Source organism: Chiloscyllium plagiosum, unplaced genomic scaffold (genome assembly GCF_037043375.1).
Source record: "Chiloscyllium plagiosum isolate Xiang-an unplaced genomic scaffold, Cpla_swu_hap1 HiC_scaffold_47, whole genome shotgun sequence".
NCBI classification, from domain to species: domain Eukaryota; kingdom Metazoa; phylum Chordata; class Chondrichthyes; order Orectolobiformes; family Hemiscylliidae; genus Chiloscyllium; species Chiloscyllium plagiosum.
Window position 1 is genome coordinate 13,318,417 of NW_028270185.1, and position 21,600 is coordinate 13,340,016.

Here is a 21,600-nt window from a genome sequence, read left to right on the forward strand (position 1 = left end):
TGAAGAAGGGCTTATGCCCGAAACGTCGATTCTCCTGTTCCTTGGATGCTGCCTGACCTGCTGCGCTTTTCCAGCAACACATTTTCAGCACCATTGAATAATATAAAGGTTGCAATGTGCAACATTCAAGTGAGACATTAATAAGCAGACTCTATAAAATACACAGACTTTAATCAAACAATTAATTTAATTAACAATTAAAAAAACCTTCAGCAATCTCTGGTCACAGTCTGTCACTGGTTCGGTACAGTTCATCATCTGAATCTTTACAAACCAAGAAGTATTAATTTCTCCTGAGCGCAATCTCACAGATGATGAAAGCCCAGACATTGCTTTCACAACCTACCCACCACTTCTCTCTCCCTCTCAGTGCATTGGCTCTACAGCCATCTGCGTTTTGGTCATTGTTGACCAAGAGGTGAAGTACAAAAGGAAACATTATTTGAGAGGGACCCATCACATAGGGAGAAATAAAATTTTTGCCTTGGTTGCACAAGGATAGAAGAGCTGGCATCAAAAACCCTTCTCAATCAAAGTAGAGTCATTTGGTTCTTTGGACAGATCATCCCTTTGAAGGCAAGAATTTCTTCACCCATCCCCAATTGCCCTTAAAATGGTGGAAAAGATTGTCTACCTGTTTTAATCACATTCTGGAATGGATCTTGAACCCAAAGCTTCAATGTCAGAGATTTCTTTGCAAACATAGATCAGACAGTGACTCTACAAAAGCCACAGTGCAGGCAGGTAAGCAAGTTCAAACCAGCCTACACTGAAGGACACAACCTTTTCAAAGGTTCTTCCTTAATCTGGTGTTTCTTTACATAGATTTGCATCCCTTAGACATCAGTTTTTATTTTTAGAAAGGGTATTTTTCACACAAACTTTATTCCTGCTTTTATTAAGTAAGTGGGAAGAACTCTCAGGCTAACTTCCAGCTTAAACCATATCACAAATGCTCTTTCCTTAGATAAAAATCACACACCGGGTTATAGTCCAACGGGTTTATTTGAAAGTACTAGCTTTTGGAGCGCTGTTTCTTCATCAGGTGGTGATCCTGTTGTGTGATTTTTAACTTTGTACGCCCCAGTCCAACACCGGTATCTCCAAATCGTTCCTTCCATATCAATCATGGTCTGATGTGGGACTCAACCTAGTGCTTCTGACAGAGAGACAGGGACACTACCACCACACAAGACCTCCCAGAAACTCTCTGTAAAAGCACAGTGCCATTTTCTTTTTTTAAAAAAAACAATCTGTTCAGAGATGTTATGACACACCTCTGGAGCAGGTGGGATATGAATCAAGACCTCCTGGCTCAGAGTAGGGACACTATCACTGCACCACAAGAGCCCCTATACAATAACTGTGTGTTCTTCTAAGGTGTATTCTCAGGAACCTGTTAGAGGTGTTACTACACAGCTCTGCAGCAGGTAGGATTAGAGTCCAGGTTTTTTGGTTCAGAGGAACGGACACTACCACAGTGCAATAAGGCAATCCAGAACTGCCATTTATATCACACAAAGTATACATTTGTATACCATTTGCCTCCCAATTATACTCTAATTGACAGCAGAAAATGCTGCCATCTCTCTGCAGAGCAAGCAGCACTTGTAAACGTTAACATATGTGTAGGCTGACCTTTCACCAGAACCAGAAGACCTTAAGAGTATCTGATTGATACTAAAGCAGCCGTATTGATAGCTACACCTCTTGCAGCTTTTTCTTTTCCACCTTCAGCTTTCAGAGAATGGGAAATTCCTCCCATTTTCAGGAATCTTCAGCTCCACAGGGAGGAAAATGAAGTGGGAGTCAATGAGAATTTTTCAGAAAACCACTTCATGCCTGATGCTTTGGGGAAAGGATCATCCCCTTGGCAGGAAGCATGGGAGGGGCAGACACTAGCACTTGAGGTCTGGGCTGCGCAGAGCTCTCCAGAGTAGAGCCGTTTGCCTGGGGCTGCGCTGATGTACGAGGATCAGGTTGATGTGGGCGCAGGGATTATCTCGGTGCTTGGGCTCAATGTCGAATGTCTGGAAGCCAGAGTGATGCAGTAAGCTAATCTTGAGTGCCATGAAGCACATCCCAGTGAAAACATCATCAATTGGGAAGAATGGGATGTAGTGAGAGACTTTGTAGAGAGATCTGACCAGGCTCCCCGAGTACAGGAAACCCCCACCCCCAGCATAAGCTGGGTAGGCCCCATCGTAGAAGGATTTGGGAATGCTGTACTTGCTTTTCTTGTCTCGGAGTGGCGTGGCATTCAAGATGGTCTGTCCAACATAAAGTTGGCTGCTTATGTCATCGCTCAGTGATTTCAAGTATGTCACCATCACGGGCGTGTTAACGAACACGTCGTCATCCCCCTTGAAGACGTACCGGACATGGGGGCAGTGGACTGTGGCCCACTTGAGGAACAGATAGTCCTTCAGGGTGAGGTTAAACAGAGTGTCTTTGAATTCCCACTGGAGGATATCCCTGTAAAGCCTGTTCTCAAATTCCAGCAGCCTCCAGAGGTCGGGGCCATCGCCCACGTTGGAGGCCGAGCCCAGGAGGAAGACAGTGCGGACCTGCATTCCCTCCACGGTGCTCTCTTCACCCCAGGTCTCGCGGATGGCCTGCCTCCTCTCAAAGTTAGCGGCTACCGACTTGATCACGAGAAGCAAGAAGGTGTCACTGTCGCACTTGTCTGGCTGGTCGATCCGTTGGGGGTAGTCCTTGCAGTTCATATAGCGCAGGAAGTCCCCGTGGGACTCAGAGAAGGAGTAGGCCTCAAGCACCTCAGGCCCCATTCCGGCTTCGATGCAGTTGGACGAGGGGCTGTAGGAGGAGGTACCGTTGAGAATCAGGCGATCGAGCAGCTGGAACATCTGGTGCTGCCTGTGGTTCCAGAAGTTGTTCTTCTCAGGGATAAATTTCTTGAAACCGGAAGAAATGTTGACCAGAGAGATCTTACTTTCATTAGTGGCCAAGCTGGGATAGGAGACGTTTGTAGCATTCAGCCAATTATTGTGGACGTATACTCTCTGCACAAGAACTTGTATCAGGTCTTTGGAATGCCAGCTCAGAAAAATATGGAGCGTAGCAAGACCTAACACAGCCACCACTGCTAGGCGTAACTTGGAGTGTGCCATTCCCCTCTAACCTGGAATAGGAAAGCGAAAGTATTAAAACAAGGTTCTCATCCAACTGTACAATAACAATTTTTTTTTTTTAAGATTACATTACAGTGTGGAAACAGGCCCTTCGGCCCAACAAGTCCACACCGACCCGCCGAAGCACAACCCACCCATTCCCCTGCATTTACCCCTTACCTAAGGCTACGGGCAATTTAGCATGGCCAATTCACCTGACCTGCACATTTTTGGACTGTGGGAGGAAACCGGAGCACCCGGAGGAAACCCACGCAGACACGGGGAGAACGTGCAAACTCCACACAGTCAGTTGCCTGAGGCGGGAATTGAACCCGGGTCTTAGGCGCTGTGAGGCAGCAGTGCTAACCACTAAATTTGAATTTATATAGCACAGTAAAGGAATTTCAATAAGCCACTCTAGGGCAAAGTCTTAGTAAAAGTGGTAGGGTTCCAAGGAATGTCTTAAAACAGGAGTGGGATTTCCAGAGCTCAGGCCCAGGCACAGCCACGAATGGAAGTGCAATGGAAAACAGAAATACTCAGGAGGCCAGGGTTACAGAACCTCCGATATCTCTGAGGGTAACAGGGCTGGAGAAGGTTACAGTGGAGGGGTTTAGTCAACACGACCAGGATGTATATCCAATCCACTCAGCATCCAATAGTACTTTAGAATGAGAGTCTAATTCATATTCGCCTTTCAGTAACTGATGATCACACTCGAGTCCAGAGGGAAGGGGAGAAGTCCTGGCTCCTGTGCCTCAGTTTTGCATTAGGAGGGTAGTTTAGGATCATACACTCCACATTGCTTAGAATTTGTAACAAATCCAACATGATCTCAACAAAATATAGGATGAAGAAATAGATGGGGAGTCATCTAGACTCAAACGTTAGTTTGCTCTCGCAAAACGGGTGCTGCCTGACCCGCTGTGATTTCCAGCATATTTTGGACATAAGGGCCTGGTCAGGGTTGATTCTGTCAAGACATTGCCCCACCCTGGCTGGATAATGGAGAACGAGGGGAACGTAGTCCCAGGAGAAGCAGTCATCCAAACCAGACTGAGTGATGGAATTTCTTCACATGAAGGATTGCAAATTCGGAATTCTCTACCCTGGGGAGCTGTGAATTCTCAGTGATTGAATATATTGAAGACATGAACTTTGTTTTAATTTGAACTACAGTCATGGCTGAAGCAGGCACAAACAGTCATGCTACAATAGTCAAATAATCTGTTTCTGTAATGTTTGAGGGGCAAACCCTGTCTAGGACACCAGAGAGAAGGATACTGTGCTATTCTTCAAAATTGTATCCCAGGATCTTTTTCATCTACCACAAAGCCTTGGTCTAACGTCACATCTGAAAAGAGAACAGGGCAGCATTCCTTCAAAGTTGAAAATGTGTTGCTGGAAAAGCGCAGCAGGTCAGGCAGCATCCAAGGAGCAGGAGAATCGACGTTTCGGGCATGAGCCCTTCTTCAGGAATCTAAGAAGGGCTCATACCCGAAACGTCTATTCTCCTGCTCCTTGGATGCTGCCTGACCTGCTGCGCTTTTCCAGCAACACATTTTCAGCTCTGATCTCCAGCATCTGCAGTCCTCACTTTCTCCTCCAGCATTCCTTCGATAGTGCACTGCAGTTTCAGCCTTCCTTGTGTGTTTAAGTTGTGCTGGGGTTCATGAACCTTGGAGCTTGTGAGATGATGGTGCTACAAACAGAGAGTGATATTGTTGGCTAACCTGCTGGAAGTCACTGCTGAATTTTACAACTCCCAGGCTGTGCTGTCGGACTGCTGTCCAAACCTCTGCAGGTCATTGTCACTGTCACAGAATCCATTCAGGGTTAGTTAGTAGGTGGATACATATTCGGCATGGGCGGATGGGGATTGTAACATGAAAGTATTATACTTCTGTCAGGAAGCCCTGGCTGGACGGGAATGGAAGGAAAGACACAAATGGAGGGGGGGGAAAAGAGAGAGTGGGAGAGAGAAAGACAGACAAACAGACAGAGAGAGAGAGACACACACAGAGCCGAATACAATATCAATCCAGAACTAAATCTCTGTGGGACCTGCTGAGTCTTGCCTCAGTCACACGGTGGCTGATAGCACAGGCCAGAACAGGAAGAATCATTGGTGGTGAAATGAAAAGTAAATTCCTGTTGTTTCACAAAACAGCATGGCGTTTAATCAGAAGATTCCTGGGATCTGTATCAGCTAGACAGTTTTCGTTGTTTCAACAAGTGATCGCAAGCCTGATCAGCTCAGGGTGATCACACAACACTAAACAGAGTCGAAACGTGTGGCTCTAGAAAAGCACAGCAGGATTCCTGCCCAAAACGTCGACTCTCCTGCTCCTCGGATGCTGCCTGACCTGCTGTGCTTTTCCAGCACCACACTTTTCGACTCTGATCTCCAGCATCTGCAGCCCTCACTTTCTCCTACCATACATTGGATCCTGATCTGACGACATGAATCTAGCTCTTTGTTTGAGCTGGTTTTCCCAAATTTCAGCTGTTGTAACAGCATACTGCCATTAAACTATCCCAAAACATCCCAGAGCAGGGACAACACAGTGTTAGATACACAGTATAGCCTCCTCTACAACTGTCCCCATCAAACACTCTCAGGATAGAGACAGCACGGGGTTAGATACAGAGTAAAGCTCCCTCAACACTGTCCCCATCAAACACTCCCAGGACAGGGTCAGCACAGGGTTAGATACACAGTATAGCCCCCTCTACACTGTCCCCATCAACACTCCCAGGACAGGGTCAGCACAGGGTTAGATACACAGTATAGCCCCCTCTACACTGTCCCCATCAAACACTCCAGGATAGGGACAGCACGAGGTTAGATACAGAGTAAAGCTCCCTCTACACTGTCCCCATCAAACACTCCCAGGACAGGGTCAGCACGGGGTTAGACACATAGTGTAGCCCCCTCTACACTGTCCCCATCAAACACTTCCAGGACAGGATCAGCACAGGGTTAGATACAGAGTAAAGCTCCCTCTACACTGTCTCCTTCAAACATTCCCAGACAGGGACAGCATGAGTTAAATATAAAGACCATCTCCCTCATTATCGTTATTCTTCACATCCTTCCCGGAATTAAAACCACCTCCTTGCCTCCAGGGTGTTCCTGCATTTTCAGTTTACTCATTACCACAAAGTTAGCGTTTACTGCCTGTCCTTAATTGCGGTGATAGTAGGTCCGCTTTTTGGACTGGCTGTAGGCCACGTGGTGAAGATACACCCAGAAACAAGTTCCAGGAATGAATCTAACTCCCATTACCAACATCCTACCACAGGTTCACCTGGATCAGTCCTAAAACTACTGTGGCTGCACAAACACATCACAGACTGAGTTCTGTGTATTCTGCAGCAAGTGACTCACCTCTTGCCCAGGGGTTCGTCACCTAGGTGACACGGCATTAGTCAGAGATGTGATGGACTATTCTCCCATTTGTCTCTCTGACAGTTGCCTTGTCCTCGGAATTTTACGCATATCTATGGGATCCCTTCCTCAGTCTTCTAAACCCTGGAGAATATAGGGCCCAAATAAAAGAATTTATAAAACTGATGAAAAATAACGAAAGAAAGAGAAACAAAGTAGAAATTAAGATGAGCACCTGGAAAGCAAAGAGGATACATGAGAGAACAAATAAAATCAAACTGCAAAAGTAAAGCATGTGAAGACTGCCAAGAGTAAGAATCATCTATCTCCAGAAACTTAATGAAGAACCTCTCAAGGGTATTTAATAAATTGAGGAGAAAGTGAGGACTGCAGATGCTGGAGATCAGAGCTGAAAATGTGTTGCTGGAAAAGCACAGCAGGTCAGGCAGCATCCAAGGAGCAGGAGAATCGACGTTTCGGGCATAAGCCCTTCTTCAGGTATCTTCTCCCGTATTTAATAAATTGGCCTTCTAAGCTCCAGTGAGTAGAGTCCCAACCTGATTAACGTTTGCTCATAAGACAATCCCTACAGGGGATCATCCTACTGAACCTTCAATGAATGCATCCAATGAAATGATATCTTTCATTAAATAAGAGGAACTAAAACTGCTCATAATACTCCAGACAGGAACAGCACAGGAGAAAGTGAGGACTGCAAATGCTGGAGCTCACCGTCAAGAGGTGTAGTGCTGTAAAAGCACAGCAAGTCAGGCTGCATCTGAGGAGGAGGAGAATCGATGTTTCTGGCATATGCCCTTCATCAGGAATTCTCATCCCTGATGAAGGGCTTACACCCGAAACATTGATTCTCCTGCTCCTTGGATGCTGCCTGACCTGCTGTGCTTTTCCAGCAGGAATTACACTGGGTCAGACAGAGTAAAACTCCCTCTACACTGTCCCCATTAAAAGTAGACCTTCACTGAATGGTCAGGACACTCATAAGGAGCAAGAGATTCTGAGCAGCAGCAGGATTGGGGAAAGGGTTAAATTATGAAGAGGAACAGGTGAATGGAAGAGGCGTTTTTGCTCTGCAGTAAAATAGGGACTTTCTAACCCAGACAATAAAAGATGACTATGGGTTTGATGCAGGGAAGCTATTTCCTCCTGTCACCTGTGGGGATTTGTAAAAGAGAACATTGAACAATGAAAATCGAAGCAAGGTTAATCTCAGGAAGCTTCCCGTCTTCACAAAACTACTCTCCGCACACAATCGCAAAGACGAAAGTGTTCAATCTCTGTCAGGGTGTTTGGGGAGATGTGTGTGTGTGTGTGTGTGTGTGTGTGTGTGTGTGGTGTGAGGATGGTGGTGTGGGGTGGGGGTGCATGTGGAGCAGGGTGCATGTGAGGGGGTATGTGTGGTGATCCGGTTGTGCTGGGGGGCAGTATGTGGGGGGAGGGGGGGAGCGGTATGTATGTAGGTGGGGAATGTGAGAGAGTGGGGAATGTTCGGGGGGGTGGGGGTGGGGGGTTGAGTCATAATTGAGCAGTAGAACAAGTTCACTGCCTTAAGGGACTGAAAGAACTCCACATTCTGACTGTAATATTTCACATCAATTGGGCCAGGAGATGGTGAATGCCAAGATCTGATTACAGGCATCCTGGAATTCCTAAAGGTGTTAGAAACTGAAGCTGCAGAAAATTAATTCCGTTATCAAATCTAACATTGGGCACAGCATTAGGGAGTGGTCAATTTAGCAGACTTACATTCAATAAGTAAAGTGACACATAACCCTGGTAATAGCCGGTAAAGGTCTGTGTCTGCCCTGAAGACTAAACAGCGCACACAGAACAATTGAGTCATTTCAGACCAGTTTGTCAGCTGTGGTGAACTCATAGCATTCTTACCTCTGAATCACAGAGTCGTGGTTCAAACCCCACTCCAGGGCTTGATGTATATAAAAAGCAAGGCATTTTCAAATTTTGTCTTATCACTTCATTGTTCAAAGTGTTGTCTTTCAGGTGGTACATCAGACCATCCCCTGGTGCTATTTCCAAGGACAACAGTTATCCCCATTGTATGTCCCAGTATTAATGCCTCACCCAAAATACAGGTCATCCCATTGTTTTGTTATTAATGTGGTTAATAATGATGGCAGAATGGGGAAGTTAGTCTGTGACACTGATATAACTAAACTCGAAGAGTCAGCCCTTCACGCACCAACTCAAGAGTCTACAACAAAACTGATCGCAGTTCTATGGTGAGGGGTCAGCCATTTAGGATTGAGAGCATGAGAAATATCTTCACTTAGTTTGTGAATCACAGACATGTTCCACCAAAGCAGTTAATGAGTTTATATTTAAGAACACAAATCTATGGGACTGTTCCTTCAATGTTCTTGTGGACGCTAAAGGAATCAAGTGGATCCCTCACAAAGGGAAGCGAGAGCTGGGACATAAAATTGGAGAACATCCTATGGGTTACCATTGACTAGAACAATGGGAGTAGCAATTTGAATACCATGGCTACAAGAGCAGATCATGGTCTGGGAATCTTGCTGTGAGTAACTCACCTCTCGACTCCGGAGTGTGATGGAACACTCCCCACTTGTCTGGATGGGGGCAGCTCCAATAACACTCAAGAAGCTCGACACCATCCAGGACAAAGCAGCCCCCGCTTGAGTGACATCATATTCACTACTTTCAAGATTCATTGCGTCCACGAAGTTATGCTCAGTAGCAGATACAAGATGCACTGCAGTATTTTACCAGGACTCTTTCAACAGAAACCACCAAACCCACAACTTTGCCATCTACGACAACAGACACATGGGGACACCACCCCATACAAGTGCTCTACCCTAATGGACAGTGCAGTTCAATAAGACAGTTCACCACCAACTACTGTACTCAACAGCAAATAAAGATGGGCAATAAATGTTGGCCCTCGCTGCTAACACCCATATTCTGAAAAACAGAATTCAGATATTAATTGCATTCCATTATGACCATGAGTGGAGAGCAGATAGCACTTTAATTACAAGCAGCAGGAAGCTGTGATGATGAACACAAGCTAACTGTGATGAGAGATATGATAGTGCTCATTATGGGAGTTAGCATGACACAGAAGCCATTCAACCCATTGAGTCCATGCTAGTCCAACGACGATGGGAGAAAAGACAGACAGACTGGCGTTGCTGGATGAGAATTCTCTCCCCTCGCAAAACTTCAGTTTTTCACTTCGCGATGACACTCCTGCTTAAACCTCTCAATAGCTTCATCCCTCCCTTAATTCTAACTTGATTCATATAGAATTATAGAATTGCTACAGTGTGGAAGCAGGCCATTCAGCCCATTGAGTCCACACCAAAGAACATCCCACTCAGAGCCCCCCTCCCTCCCCAACATCCCTGTAACCCTGCATTCCACAAGACTAATCAACCTAACCTGTGCATTCCTGGACACCACGGGCAATTTCCCATGACCTGATGGTCTGCATCCCAAAGTACTTAAGGAGGTGGCTCTAGAAATCGTGGATGCATTGGTAATCGTTTTCCAATATTCTATCAATTCAGGATCAGTTCCTGCAGATTGGAGGGTGACTAATGTTGTCCCATTTTTCAAAAAGGGACAGAGAGAGAAAACAGGGAAATATAGACCAGTTAGCCTGACCTCAGTGGTGGGAAAGATGCTGGAGTCAATTATAAAAGATGAAATTACAACTCATTTGGATAGCAGTAACAGGGTAGGTTAGAGTCAGCATGGATTTACGAAGGGGAAGTTGTGCTTGACTAATCTTCTGGAATTTTTTGAGGATGTAACTCTGAAGATGGACAAGGGATAGCCAGTGGATGTAGTGTACCTGGACTTTCAGAAAACCTAAAGTCCCATATAGGAGATTAGTAAGCAAAATTAGGGCACGTGGTAATGGGGTCAAAATACTGACTTGGATTGAAAATTGGCTGGCTGACAGGAAGCAAATAGTAGTGATAAATGGCTCCCTTTCGGAATGGCAGGCAGTGACCAGTGGTGTACCACAAGGTTCAGTGCTGGGACCGCAGCTGTTTACAATATACATTAATGATACAGATGACGGTATTAAAAGTAACATTAGCAAATTTAGTGATGACACGAAGCTGGGTGGCAGGGTAAAATGTGAGGAGGATGTTATGAGAATACAGGGTGACTTCGTCAGGCTAGATGAGTGGACAGATGCATGGCAGTTGCAGTTTAATGTGCATAAATGTGTGGTTATCCACTTTGGTGGCAAGAACAGGAAGGCAGATTACTATCTAAAAGGAGTCAAGTTAGGTAAAGGGGAAGTGCAATGAGATCTAGGTGTTCTTGTACATCAGTCAATGAAAGCAAGCATGCAGGTACTGCAGGCAGTGAAAAAAGCTAATAGCATGCTGGCCTTCATAATAAGAGGAACTGAGTATAGAAGCAAAGAGGTCCTTCTGCAGCTGTAGAGGGCCCTGGTGAGACTGCACCTGGAATATTGTGCACAGTTTTGGTCTCCAAATTTGAGGAAGGATATTCTGGCTATTGAGGGAGTGCAGCGTAGGTTCACGAAGTCAATTTCCAGAATGTTGAAAGATTGGAGTGACTGGGCTTGCATACACTTGAGTTTAGAAGGATGAGAGGGGATCTGATTGAGACGTATAAGATTAATAAAGGATTGGACATTCTGGAGGCAGGAAACATATTTCCGTTGATGGGCGAGTCCAGAACCGGGGGACACAGTTTAAAAATAAGGGGTAGGCCGTTTAGAACAGAGGTAAAAACAGGTAAAAACAGTTTAGAACAGACTTGAGGAGAAACTTCTTCACCCAGAGAGTGTTGGTTATATGGAATGCTCTGCCCCAGAAGGCTGTGGAGGCCAAGTCTCTGGTTACTTTCAAGAAAGAGATGGATACAGCTCTTAGAGATAGTGGAATCAAGGGTTATGGGGATAAGGCAGGGACAGGATACTGATTGTGGATGATCAGCCATGATCATAATGAATGGTAGTGCTGGCTCGAAGGGTCAAATGGGCTACTCTTGCACCTATTGACTATTGTCTATTGACCAGTCCACCTAACCTGCACATCTTTGGACTGTGGGAGGAAACCCACACAGACAATGTGCAAACTTCACACAGACAGTTGCCAGAGGCTGGAATTGAACCTGGGTCCCTGGCGCTTTGAGCCAGCAATGCTAACCACGGAGGTATCATGCCGCCAATATAATTTGAGTACATTACATGATCATCGAAACAAAAGGTAACATTTACATGAGATGCAGACTGAGTCAGCTTTTAATACTGTGTGTGATTCACCATATTCAAAATGACAGTTCATATTTATTCATTAGTCATGACATGTTGACACACTCTACACTACAGGCCAAAGGATTTTTTATTACAGTTTCCAATCCTTAGCTCCTACATCCCTACCTTGATTCTTTACTCCTTTAAAACTTTCTAACAATTGGTATACCTGTTCCCAACACAGACTGTGTTTTATACCCAATTCCCACCAGTGTGTCCCACATTAACCTGAATGCTATGAGTCAGGAAGTCAGACTACCCTCACTCTGCCAAGACTTGTTTTGAACTCATTTGGAGACCATCCAGACAATTTTGTAGCTGCAAGTCAGCACTCTCTGATGTTGCAGCATTCCCCTAGTTAGCTGGGATTATGCGGGACCCTTCCAGCAGACACCTTGGGGGAACTGTTACAAACGACCTTTGGTGCCTGCACCATTTTGATGGGAACATCCACTGGTCAGGTAAGAGGAGAGATAGGCCATTCAGCTCTTTGAAACTTCTCACCCATTTAATTAAATGAAAGCCGCTATATTCTCAGTCTCCCTTTCCATTCGTACCACTGTAAAAAGGAACTATTGATTTCAATCTTGAAAGTTTCAATTGGCTCTCAGCAACCAGAGCCTGAGAGAAAGTTTTGCATTCTTCCACTGAAAGAAAATTCTTGATTTCACCGTTAAGTAGCTGAATTTTAAGACTGTCACTAAAGGAAATTGTTCCTCTATACCTACCCTATTGAAAATCTTTAATGGATTACGTCTTGGTATTAATATAAGATTTAGGTTCAAAATTTAGGTGTTCCATCACTGTAACCCATTCTAGCCCCATGAGGCTAACATGCCAGGATTCCAGATAGGGTATGGTCAAGGATCTCTGGAATGGAGGCACACAAAGTAAAGTCCAATACTTAGCTTCCTTGCATGGCTTTTACATCTGTCCACTAACGTTTAGCAATGAATGCACACAGACATCTAAATCGCTGCTCCTGCACAACTCCAAGCATTAAGAAAATATTCCTATTTCTCCTTCTTGAATCCCAGTTGGATGACGTAACCCTTCTCCACTTTGGATGCTGGCTCCTATAGTTTTGGCCATTCACTTAATCTGTGAGTGCCCCTCTTGTCACTTAATGCTCCCTGCCCCTACTTTACTGTATTCTACAACTTTGCAGTAGGAAATAGAATTTGCACATCCACGTCATTAATGGACATGGCAGATTGTTGAGGCCGCTGTTCACCTTTCTCAGAAACCTTATAGATTGCATCCCACCTCTTGCAGAACGTGGACCTTTCCCACACTCTCAATTTCTACTCTCCAATAGTGTGTACTATCATTTGGTCTTCTCTGCAAAACCTTATCAAGAGTTTTCTGGAGGTGAGGCCTGTGACCTGTGGTGTTCCACAGGGATTGGTGCTGGGTTCACTTTTGTTTGTCATTTCTATAAATAATTTAGATAAGAGGTACGGTTAGTAAGTTCAGGGATGACACCAAAATTGGCGGTATAGTGGACAGTGAAGAAGGTCAGCTAAGATTATCAAAGAGATCTTGATCAATTGGGTCAATGGGCTGAAGAGTGGCAGACGGGAGTTTAATTTGGAGAGGTATTGCATTTTGGTAAAACAAACAAGGACAGGACTTATACATTAAATGTAGGGCCCTGGGTAGTGTTTAGAACAGAGAGACCTAGGGGTGCAAGTACATAGTTCTTTGACATTTGTATCACATACACACAGGACAGATAAGAAGATGCTTATCACACTTGCCTTCATTGCTCAGATCTTTTGAGCACAGGAGTTAGGATATCATTGTTGAGGTTGTACAGGACATTGGGTGAGACCTTTTCTGGAGTACTGTGTCCAGTTCTGATCGCCCTGTTATCGTAGGGATTTTATTAAACTGGAGAGGATACAAAAAAGATTTACCAGGGTGTTACCAGGAATGGAGGGTTTAAGTTAAAAGATAGGCTGGGACCTTTTCTCACTGGAGCGGAGGAGGTTAAGGGGTGACCTTATAGAGTTTTGTAAAATCATGAGGGGTATAAATAAGGTGAATGGCAGGCATCTTTTCCCAAGGGTGGGGGATTTCAAGACTAGGTGGCATATTTTTAAGGTGAGAAGAGAAAGGTTTAAAAAAGACATAAGGAGCAATTTTTTATTTTACATAGACAATGTTCCATGAGTGGAATGAACTTCCAGAGGAAGTGGTGGATATGGTACAGTTACAACATTTAAAAGACTTTTGGATAAGTACATGAATAGGAAAGCTTTAGAGGGATATGGGCCAAGTGCAGGCAGGTGGGACTAGTTTATTTTGGGATTATGGTTGGCTTTGACGAGTTGGACTGAAGAGTCTGTTTCTGAGCTGTATGACTCCACATCTGTTTAAACGCGCCCCTCTCCACTCTGCCAATTGTCTCCCTAAATAGGTCAACTAGGTTAATCAACTAGGTTAACTAGACCTATACTTTGCGATTTCACGTTGACTCCCTCTGGTCAGATCACACTAATTGATGTACATACTCACTCACTCTGACCCTGATTATAATAGATTCCAATGATCTCCCTAAAGTTGACATGAACTTACAAATTCACTTCTTTCTTTCTCACACTTCTTAAATTACAATAGATAATTTCAGGATCTGGAGTTTTGAAAAATTAAGACTTACATCTCTGAAATTCTTTGCACTCCGTTTTGTTAACGCCCTGGTGTTGAAACTAGCAAGACATGAGATCTGACTTTCTGAAACTACATTATTTATACCATTACTATCTTTTAAAAATCTTACAACCGTAAAGCTTTTCTTTTATATTTGTTCCTGGTATGTGGATGTCACTGATTAAACCAGATTATTATCCATCCTGAGTCACACAGAAGGCAGCTAAGAGTCAACGACCTTGCTATGTCTGGGCAATGATGACAGATTTCTTTCACTGAAGGACATGAGGGAACCAGATGGGTTTTTCTGACAACGGACAATGGTCGTCTTTCGACCAGCTTTTTGTTCCATATATTTAGTGAATTCAAATTTCACCATTTAACATGGTGAGTTTCAAATCTTTGTCCCCTTAACTAAATCCACAAAATTTCATGTGCAGATTATATTGTATCAGTTTACCTCACTGTGAAAATCGACACAAAGTTTGCATCTAACCAATCCATTATGGCTGTAACTACATCAACCTTCAACCCACCCAAATATCCCTTTAGTGCTTGCGTTCTCATCATCAACAATAATTTTTTATTCAGAAGAGGGTTGTCAAGGTTTGCAAATTGCAGCTATGAAGCAAGATTGGACAGGCCAGCACTATTTCCCTTTGAACAGAAGAGACAAGGAGTGGTGGCTGAGTGGAGGTTTACAATATCTTTTGAGGGACTTGGACAGAAGGGAGAGCGAAAACCTCTTGCCCATGGCAGAGGGGTCAATTACCAGTGGACACAGCTTGGCAGAAAAATAAGAGAGAACATGAGAAACATTGTTTTTGCCCAGACAGCTGTGGGTGGTCTGCAATCTGCTGCCTAGTTTGGTGGTTGAGACAGGAACTCTCAAACAATTTAAGAGGGACTTGGTACTGCACCTGAAGCCCTGAAACCTGCGAGGCTACAGACCAAGGGCCGGGAAGTGGGATTGGAATGGGAGGCTAACTTATTCTGCTGCCACAGGCAAGCTGGCCTCTTTCGGTATTGTAACTTTCCTAGATACCTACACTTTAAAGCCTCCAATAGATTTTCCTGCCCCGTCATCACTGGCTCGTGTGTGGAATGAAATGCCAGAGGAAGTAGTAGATGCAGGTACAGTTCCAACATTTAAAATAAATTTCGATCAGTCCATGGATAGGAAAGATTTAGAAGGATACGGGCCAAACTCGGGCAAATGGGACTTGTTTAGTTTGAGAAATGTGGTCGGCACGGACAAGTTGGACTAAAGGGTCTGTTACTGTGCTGTGTGACTTGATGATGATGATGATGGCATTCCTTTTCTTATTTCTTACATCTACGTATCATTTATGACTTCTAGTAATTGTCACACACGTTGGGATTTCAGGGTCGTCTGAATTGATGTGAATATTTTAATTCTGGTTTGGCACTACCTTTATGACACAAGTAGAGCCATTGCCTTTCAGGGATATCATACATTGTTTTACGTTATACACTTGGTCTTAGCCTCTGAACATCCCTTTCTAACGCACTGGTCTCTCTCTGTCCTCCTGCTGTTCTTCCTTTTAAGATACTTCTCAAAATCTACCATTTTGACCAAACGTTAGGTGATCTGACATTATGTGGCTCCATGTTTCAATCATTTCTAATTACTCAACCTTTTTTGCGCATGTTATGACACAGTTCCAGGCACTTGAACCAACACCTACTGATCAGAGGCACTGTACCACAACAGCCCTTCAAATGTTGTTTTACAATATTCCTATGAAGCATATGCTATTCGGTGAAAAGACACCATTTAGAAATAAAAATTGTTGCTCTGTTCTCATTGCTTGCTGTGGAGATTTGCAGATTTAGGGGGAAAGGTGATGGTCTAGTTGTATAAGTATTAGACTTTTCATGCAGAGACTCAGGTACTGTTCTCAGGATCCGGAATCATACCCTGTATGGCAGATTTTGAATTCAATAAAATTCTGTAAGTCATAGAGATGTACAGCATGGAAACAGACCCTTCGGTCCAACCCGTCCATGCTGACCAGATATCCCAACCCAATCTAGTCCCACCTGCTAGCACCCAGCCCATATTCCTCCAAACCCTTCCTATTCATATACCCATCCAAATACCTTTTAAATGTTGCAATTGTACCAGCCTCCACCACATCTTCTGGCAGCTCATTCCATACCCATACCACCCTCTGCATGAAAATGTTGCCCCTTAGGTCTCTTTTATATCTTTCCCCTCTCACCCTAAACCTATGCCCTCTAGTTCTAGACTCCCTGACCCCATGCCCCTCGTACTTTTTTAAACCTCTATAAGGTCACCCCTCAGCCTCTGACGCTCCAGGGAAAACAGCCCCAGCCTATTCAGCCTTTCCCTTTAAATCAAATCCTCCAACCCTGGCAACATCCTTGTAAATCTTTTCTGAACTCTTTCAAGTTTCACAACATCTTTCCGATAGGTATAAGGGTCTAATGATGACCGTGAAACCATTGTCGAGAAAAAAGCCCACCTGGTTCACTAATGGGTGGTCTTAGGGAAGCCCTTTTGGGGAAGGTTCTCTGTCATTCTCACCCAGTTCTGGTCTGCATGTGATTCTGACTCCTAACTGTCTCACTGGGCAATTAGGGATGAGCAATAAATGTTGGCCTAGCCAGTGAATAAAGTTTAAAAAACACCTCAACAATATAGGGTGACAGAATGGCTTAGTGGTTAGCACTGCTACCTCAGAGTGCCAGGGACCTGGGTTCGGTTCCAGCCTCAGGCGACTGTCTGTGTGGAGTTTGCATGTTTTCCCCGTGTCTACGTGGGTTTCCTCCCCCAGTCCAAAGATGTGCAGGTTAAGTGGATTGGCCATGTTAAATTGCCCATAATGACTAGGGATGTGCTGGATTAGCCATGGGGAATGCAGGGATGGGATAGGGGATAGGGGAGGGGAGGGGAGGGGAGTCTGGGTGAGATGCTCTTTGGAGGGTTGGTGTGGGCTGAATGGCCTGCTTCCACACTGTAGAGATTCTATGGTTCTATGAAAATTCAGCCTGGTGAACTCTGATCCACTTTATTTTGTAGTTTAATTCTAAAATCAGACCTCATATTAAATTCAATGATATTATGGTTACTGTTTGCAAGAGAGTCCCCCGACTTCAGATTGTTAATGAACTCTTGTGCCCAGTCTGGTGACAACTCTGTGCTAAAATTCCCTCCTATCTTCCTATTCAAATGATTCCATGTCCCTCCCTGTCTCTGTCAACTTGTTCAGCTCAAAAGTCCCCAGCTATCTCTGCACACCTCCATTTCAAGCCTCCTGTACAATCGCTCCACCATCGGGCAGCCACGCCTTTGGCTGACTAGACTCATTGAAACCAAGCAAATAGGAGCAGGAGTAGGCCAATCGGCCCATTGAACCTGCTGCACCATTCAGTGTGATCACAGCTGATCAAGTCCTTTCCAAATCCCTGTCTCTTAGTGTCTAAAACACTCCACCTCTTTGTCAAAACTTTTATTCATCAGTCCCATTGTCTTGCATTGCTTCATGCCGTTTCTTTGTCTGATTATGCCCCTGTGAAGTTCCAAAAAGACATTTGACAACATGAAAGGTGCTTTATAAATGCAATTTGCTGTTGTACCTGTTTATTACTCATCACTAAATCCAGCATGACTGGATTTCTTATGAATCCTAAAATATTGTCCTGGAAAATTGCTCCAATCATTAATTACAGTGAACACACTAACAACAGAGTTGCTCGGGTACACGGTTAAAAACATATCCCAGGGTGCTTAATACTTTCAGCATGAACAGAAATCCTATTTACTTATGTCGGTTGCCATAGTGATAAAATGGGCACCCTTAAGAGGTGGACAAAAGGAGAGAACCCCAGCTTCTGTCCTAGTCTGGGCTCTGGGTGAGGGTCAGTGCTCTAGTTCCATCAGGCTTTGATCTGAGAGAGACAATCTCCTCCAGGATTGGGAGAGAATCATAGCTGTAAGTGTTGCTCTTTTTTTTGAGGGTCTTTTCAATACTGAAGCTGATTTCCTTGATTCCTTGGAGCAGAAATTCCTGTTGTTACAAGTTTTGGCTTTGTTCTTGGAACTTTACAAAAAAATTAATAAAATCATGAGGGACTTGGAAAGCACGAATTGCCAAGGAGAGGGGAAAGGTTTAAAAGGGACCTAAGGGACAACCTTTTCACGCAGAGGGTGGTGAGTGTATGGAATGAGCTGCCAGAGGAGGTGGTGGAGGCTGGTACAAATACAACATTTAAAAGGCACCTGGATGCTATATGAATAGGAAGGGTTTAGAGGGATATGGGCCAAATGCTGGCAAATGGGATTAGATTAATTTAGGATACCTGGTCAGCATTGATGAGTTGGATCTAAGAGTCTGTTTCCGTGCTGTACATCTTTATGTTTGGATTTACTCCAGCCCAGATCCACACTTGTCCTGGCTCCTTACAAAAGTGGAAGGCATAGGATTAAAGTAAAAGGGGGTAAGTTTAAAGGAGAGGCAGTTTTTTTTTTTTACACAGAAGGTAGCTAAGTGCCTGGAGTGGTTGCCAGAGATGGTAGAAGCAGATACAATCACAATATTTAAGAGGCATCTTGACAGAGACATGAAAAGACAGGGAGTAGAAGGATACGGCTTGCATAAAGGCAAGAGGTCTTTAGATTTAGAAAGAAGTCATGTGTTGGCACAGGCTTGGTGGGTTGAATGGCCTGCTCCTGTACTGTTCTTTGATAGTGCTGTTGAATTGGCAACAAACAAGGAAATTTGACCTCTCCCAAATGTGGGATTATAACAGGAACTGCTGCCTCACAGCGCTAGAGACCTGGGTTCAATTCCCACCTCAGGCAAATGTCTGTGTGGAGTTTGCTCGTTCTCCCCGTGTCTGTGTGGGTTTCCTCCGGGTGCTCTGGTTTTCTCCCACAGTCCAAAAATGTGCAGGTTAGGGTGAATTGGCCACGCTAAATTGCCCATAGTGTTAGGTGAAGGGGTAAATGCAGGGGAATGGGTTTGGGTGGGTTGCTCTCCGGAGGGTCAATATGGTCTTGTTGGGCCGAAGGGCCTGTTTCCACACTGTAAGTAATCCAATCTAATAGAAACTGTCTGATCTAAATATTCTTCCTGCTCTTACACGACCCATTTCTTTCACCCATCACCAGTGGCTCATCATTTCAACACGAATCCCCTCTCTTAAGATCTCCCTTTCTAAAGTCAGACATTTGATGAAGCCATTAATTGCGTTGCATCCCACGGCATCCAATCTTTGACTTTCTGCACTCCTCTGGAGTCTGATTTTTTTAAAAAGAAAGGCACTATACAAATGCAGGTATAAAGGCAAAATATTGCAGATGCTGGAAATCTGAAAAAAACATTTGGAGAAACTCAGCCAGTCTGGTAGCATCAGTGGAGAAAGTGAGGACTGCAGATGCTGGAGACCAGAGTTGAAAAATGTGGTGCTGGAAAAACACAGCGGGCCAGGCAGCATCTGAGGAGCAGGAGAATCAACGTTTCGGGCTTCTTCAGGAATGAGGCTGATGTGCCAAGCGGGCTGAGATAAAGGGTAGGGGGAAGGAATTTGGGGTAGCATCTGTGGGCAGAGAGAGAATCAGTTTAGGTTAGGTTAGGTTAGATTAGATTAGATTAGATTACTTAGTGTGGAAACAGGCCCTTCAGCCCAACAAGTCCAAACCGACCCTCCGAAGCGCAACCCACCCAGACCCATTCCCCTACATTTACCCCTTCACCTAACACTACGGGCAATTTAGCATGGCCAATTCACTAAAGCTGCACATCTTTGGACTGTGGTTAAAGTATCAAGTCCAACAATCCTTCTCCAGTGCACCTTAGTTCTGAAGTAGAGTCATATTGGACTGGAGGCATTAACATTGTCTGTCTGTCTCTCTCTCTCTCTCACTCACACACACACACACATACACATACATACATGCTGCCAGACCTGCTGAGTTTCTCCATCCCTTCCTGTGTTTCATAGAATTCCAACAGTATGGAAGAGGCCATTCGATCCTTAGATACCACACCGACTGTCTAAAGAAGCTAGGTAAAAACAAGGACTGCAGATGCTGGAAACCAGAGTTTAGATCAGAGTGTTGCTGGAAAAGCACAGCTGGTCAGGCAGCATCCGAGGAGCAGGAAAATCAAGGTTTCGGGCAAAAGCCCTTCATCAGGAAGCTTCCCACCCTATACCAGTAACCCCTGTTTATTTTGTACAAATAAAAGTGCTTGTTTCAACTCTTTATCGGATAGCCTTTTTACACTCAGGGGTTAACCTCTCTGCCTTTCAGTAGCGCCTTGTGACAAAAACATTCGGTTTTTAAACAACATCCCCCAGACTTCCCTTGAAATCCAAGTCCCTCAGTTTCACCTATCAGCACAGGAATCCTCCTGCCCTTTCTTCCTCTGAAATAAACCTTCCCAGGATCTGTGTGTGTGTGAGAGTGAGAGAGAGTGTGTGTGTGTGTGTGAGAGAGTGAGTGAGTGAGAGAGAGAGAACAAAGAAATGAAGGCGAACGAAAGACAGAAAAGGGGGGGGGGGGGGGGAAGGTTAGGATGTTAGAGGAGACAATCCACAACAGAGAGGGGGTGGACCATAACTTTTGACGATGTCTGAAGAATTATTGGAAAACACATCAGGAAACTGCCTGCTCTTTATCTACACCTTGACTGCTCCCGCTCCCAAACAACAAAGGGTTTTTTTTTAAATATATACACTGCACAGAAGTTATTCGTATTGCAAAGGGGAAGGGTCTTTTTTCCCCTTAGCCCATGACATAACTCCCTCTCCCCTGCAGCAACCACACCCTGGATATACAAAGGCTTCTTGCCTGGTCACATCAGTGAATCCTTGGCTCTCTCCGCCTGTCGAGTCCGCTCACACACGAGGCATGGGTTTTCTCCTCCAGTCTCCTGTCCCGCTCTCAGTGTGCCCCTCTCTGCCGCTGGGAATGACACTCAGGGTGGGCAAAGGGAGCAGAAGCAAGTGAAGTCTCTCACACACACACATCCAGCTGGAGGGACTATACACAAAAGGAATGCATCTGCTATTTTTGTCTGTCCCTTAGCGCCGAAATCCCGGTCCACTCCAGCTCAGTTCCTCTCGACTCT

General features: G+C 44.6%; 1 protein-coding gene across 3 annotated transcripts; it reads right to left on the minus strand.

The window, feature by feature from the left end:
* Positions 1–168: 168 nt before the first annotated feature.
* On the minus strand, positions 169–21,600 carry LOC122542846 (N-acetyllactosaminide beta-1,3-N-acetylglucosaminyltransferase 2-like). 3 transcript variants are annotated; one of them, XM_087983887.1, is made up of 3 exons: positions 21,321–21,600; positions 6,523–6,666; positions 169–3,142 (listed from the first exon to the last, which is right to left on the minus strand). In XM_087983887.1, exon 3 carries the CDS (start codon positions 3,129–3,131, stop codon positions 1,899–1,901), a length of 1,233 nt encoding a protein of 410 aa, XP_087840013.1. In that variant the 5' UTR covers positions 3,132–3,142; positions 6,523–6,666; positions 21,321–21,600; the 3' UTR covers positions 169–1,898. The 3 variants fall into 3 exon arrangements, with proteins under 3 accessions (XP_087840013.1, XP_087840014.1, XP_043536872.2); XM_087983888.1 differs by lacking the exon at positions 6,523–6,666 and adding an exon at positions 13,588–13,720; XM_043680937.2 differs by lacking the exon at positions 6,523–6,666 and having other exon boundaries at positions 21,321–21,599.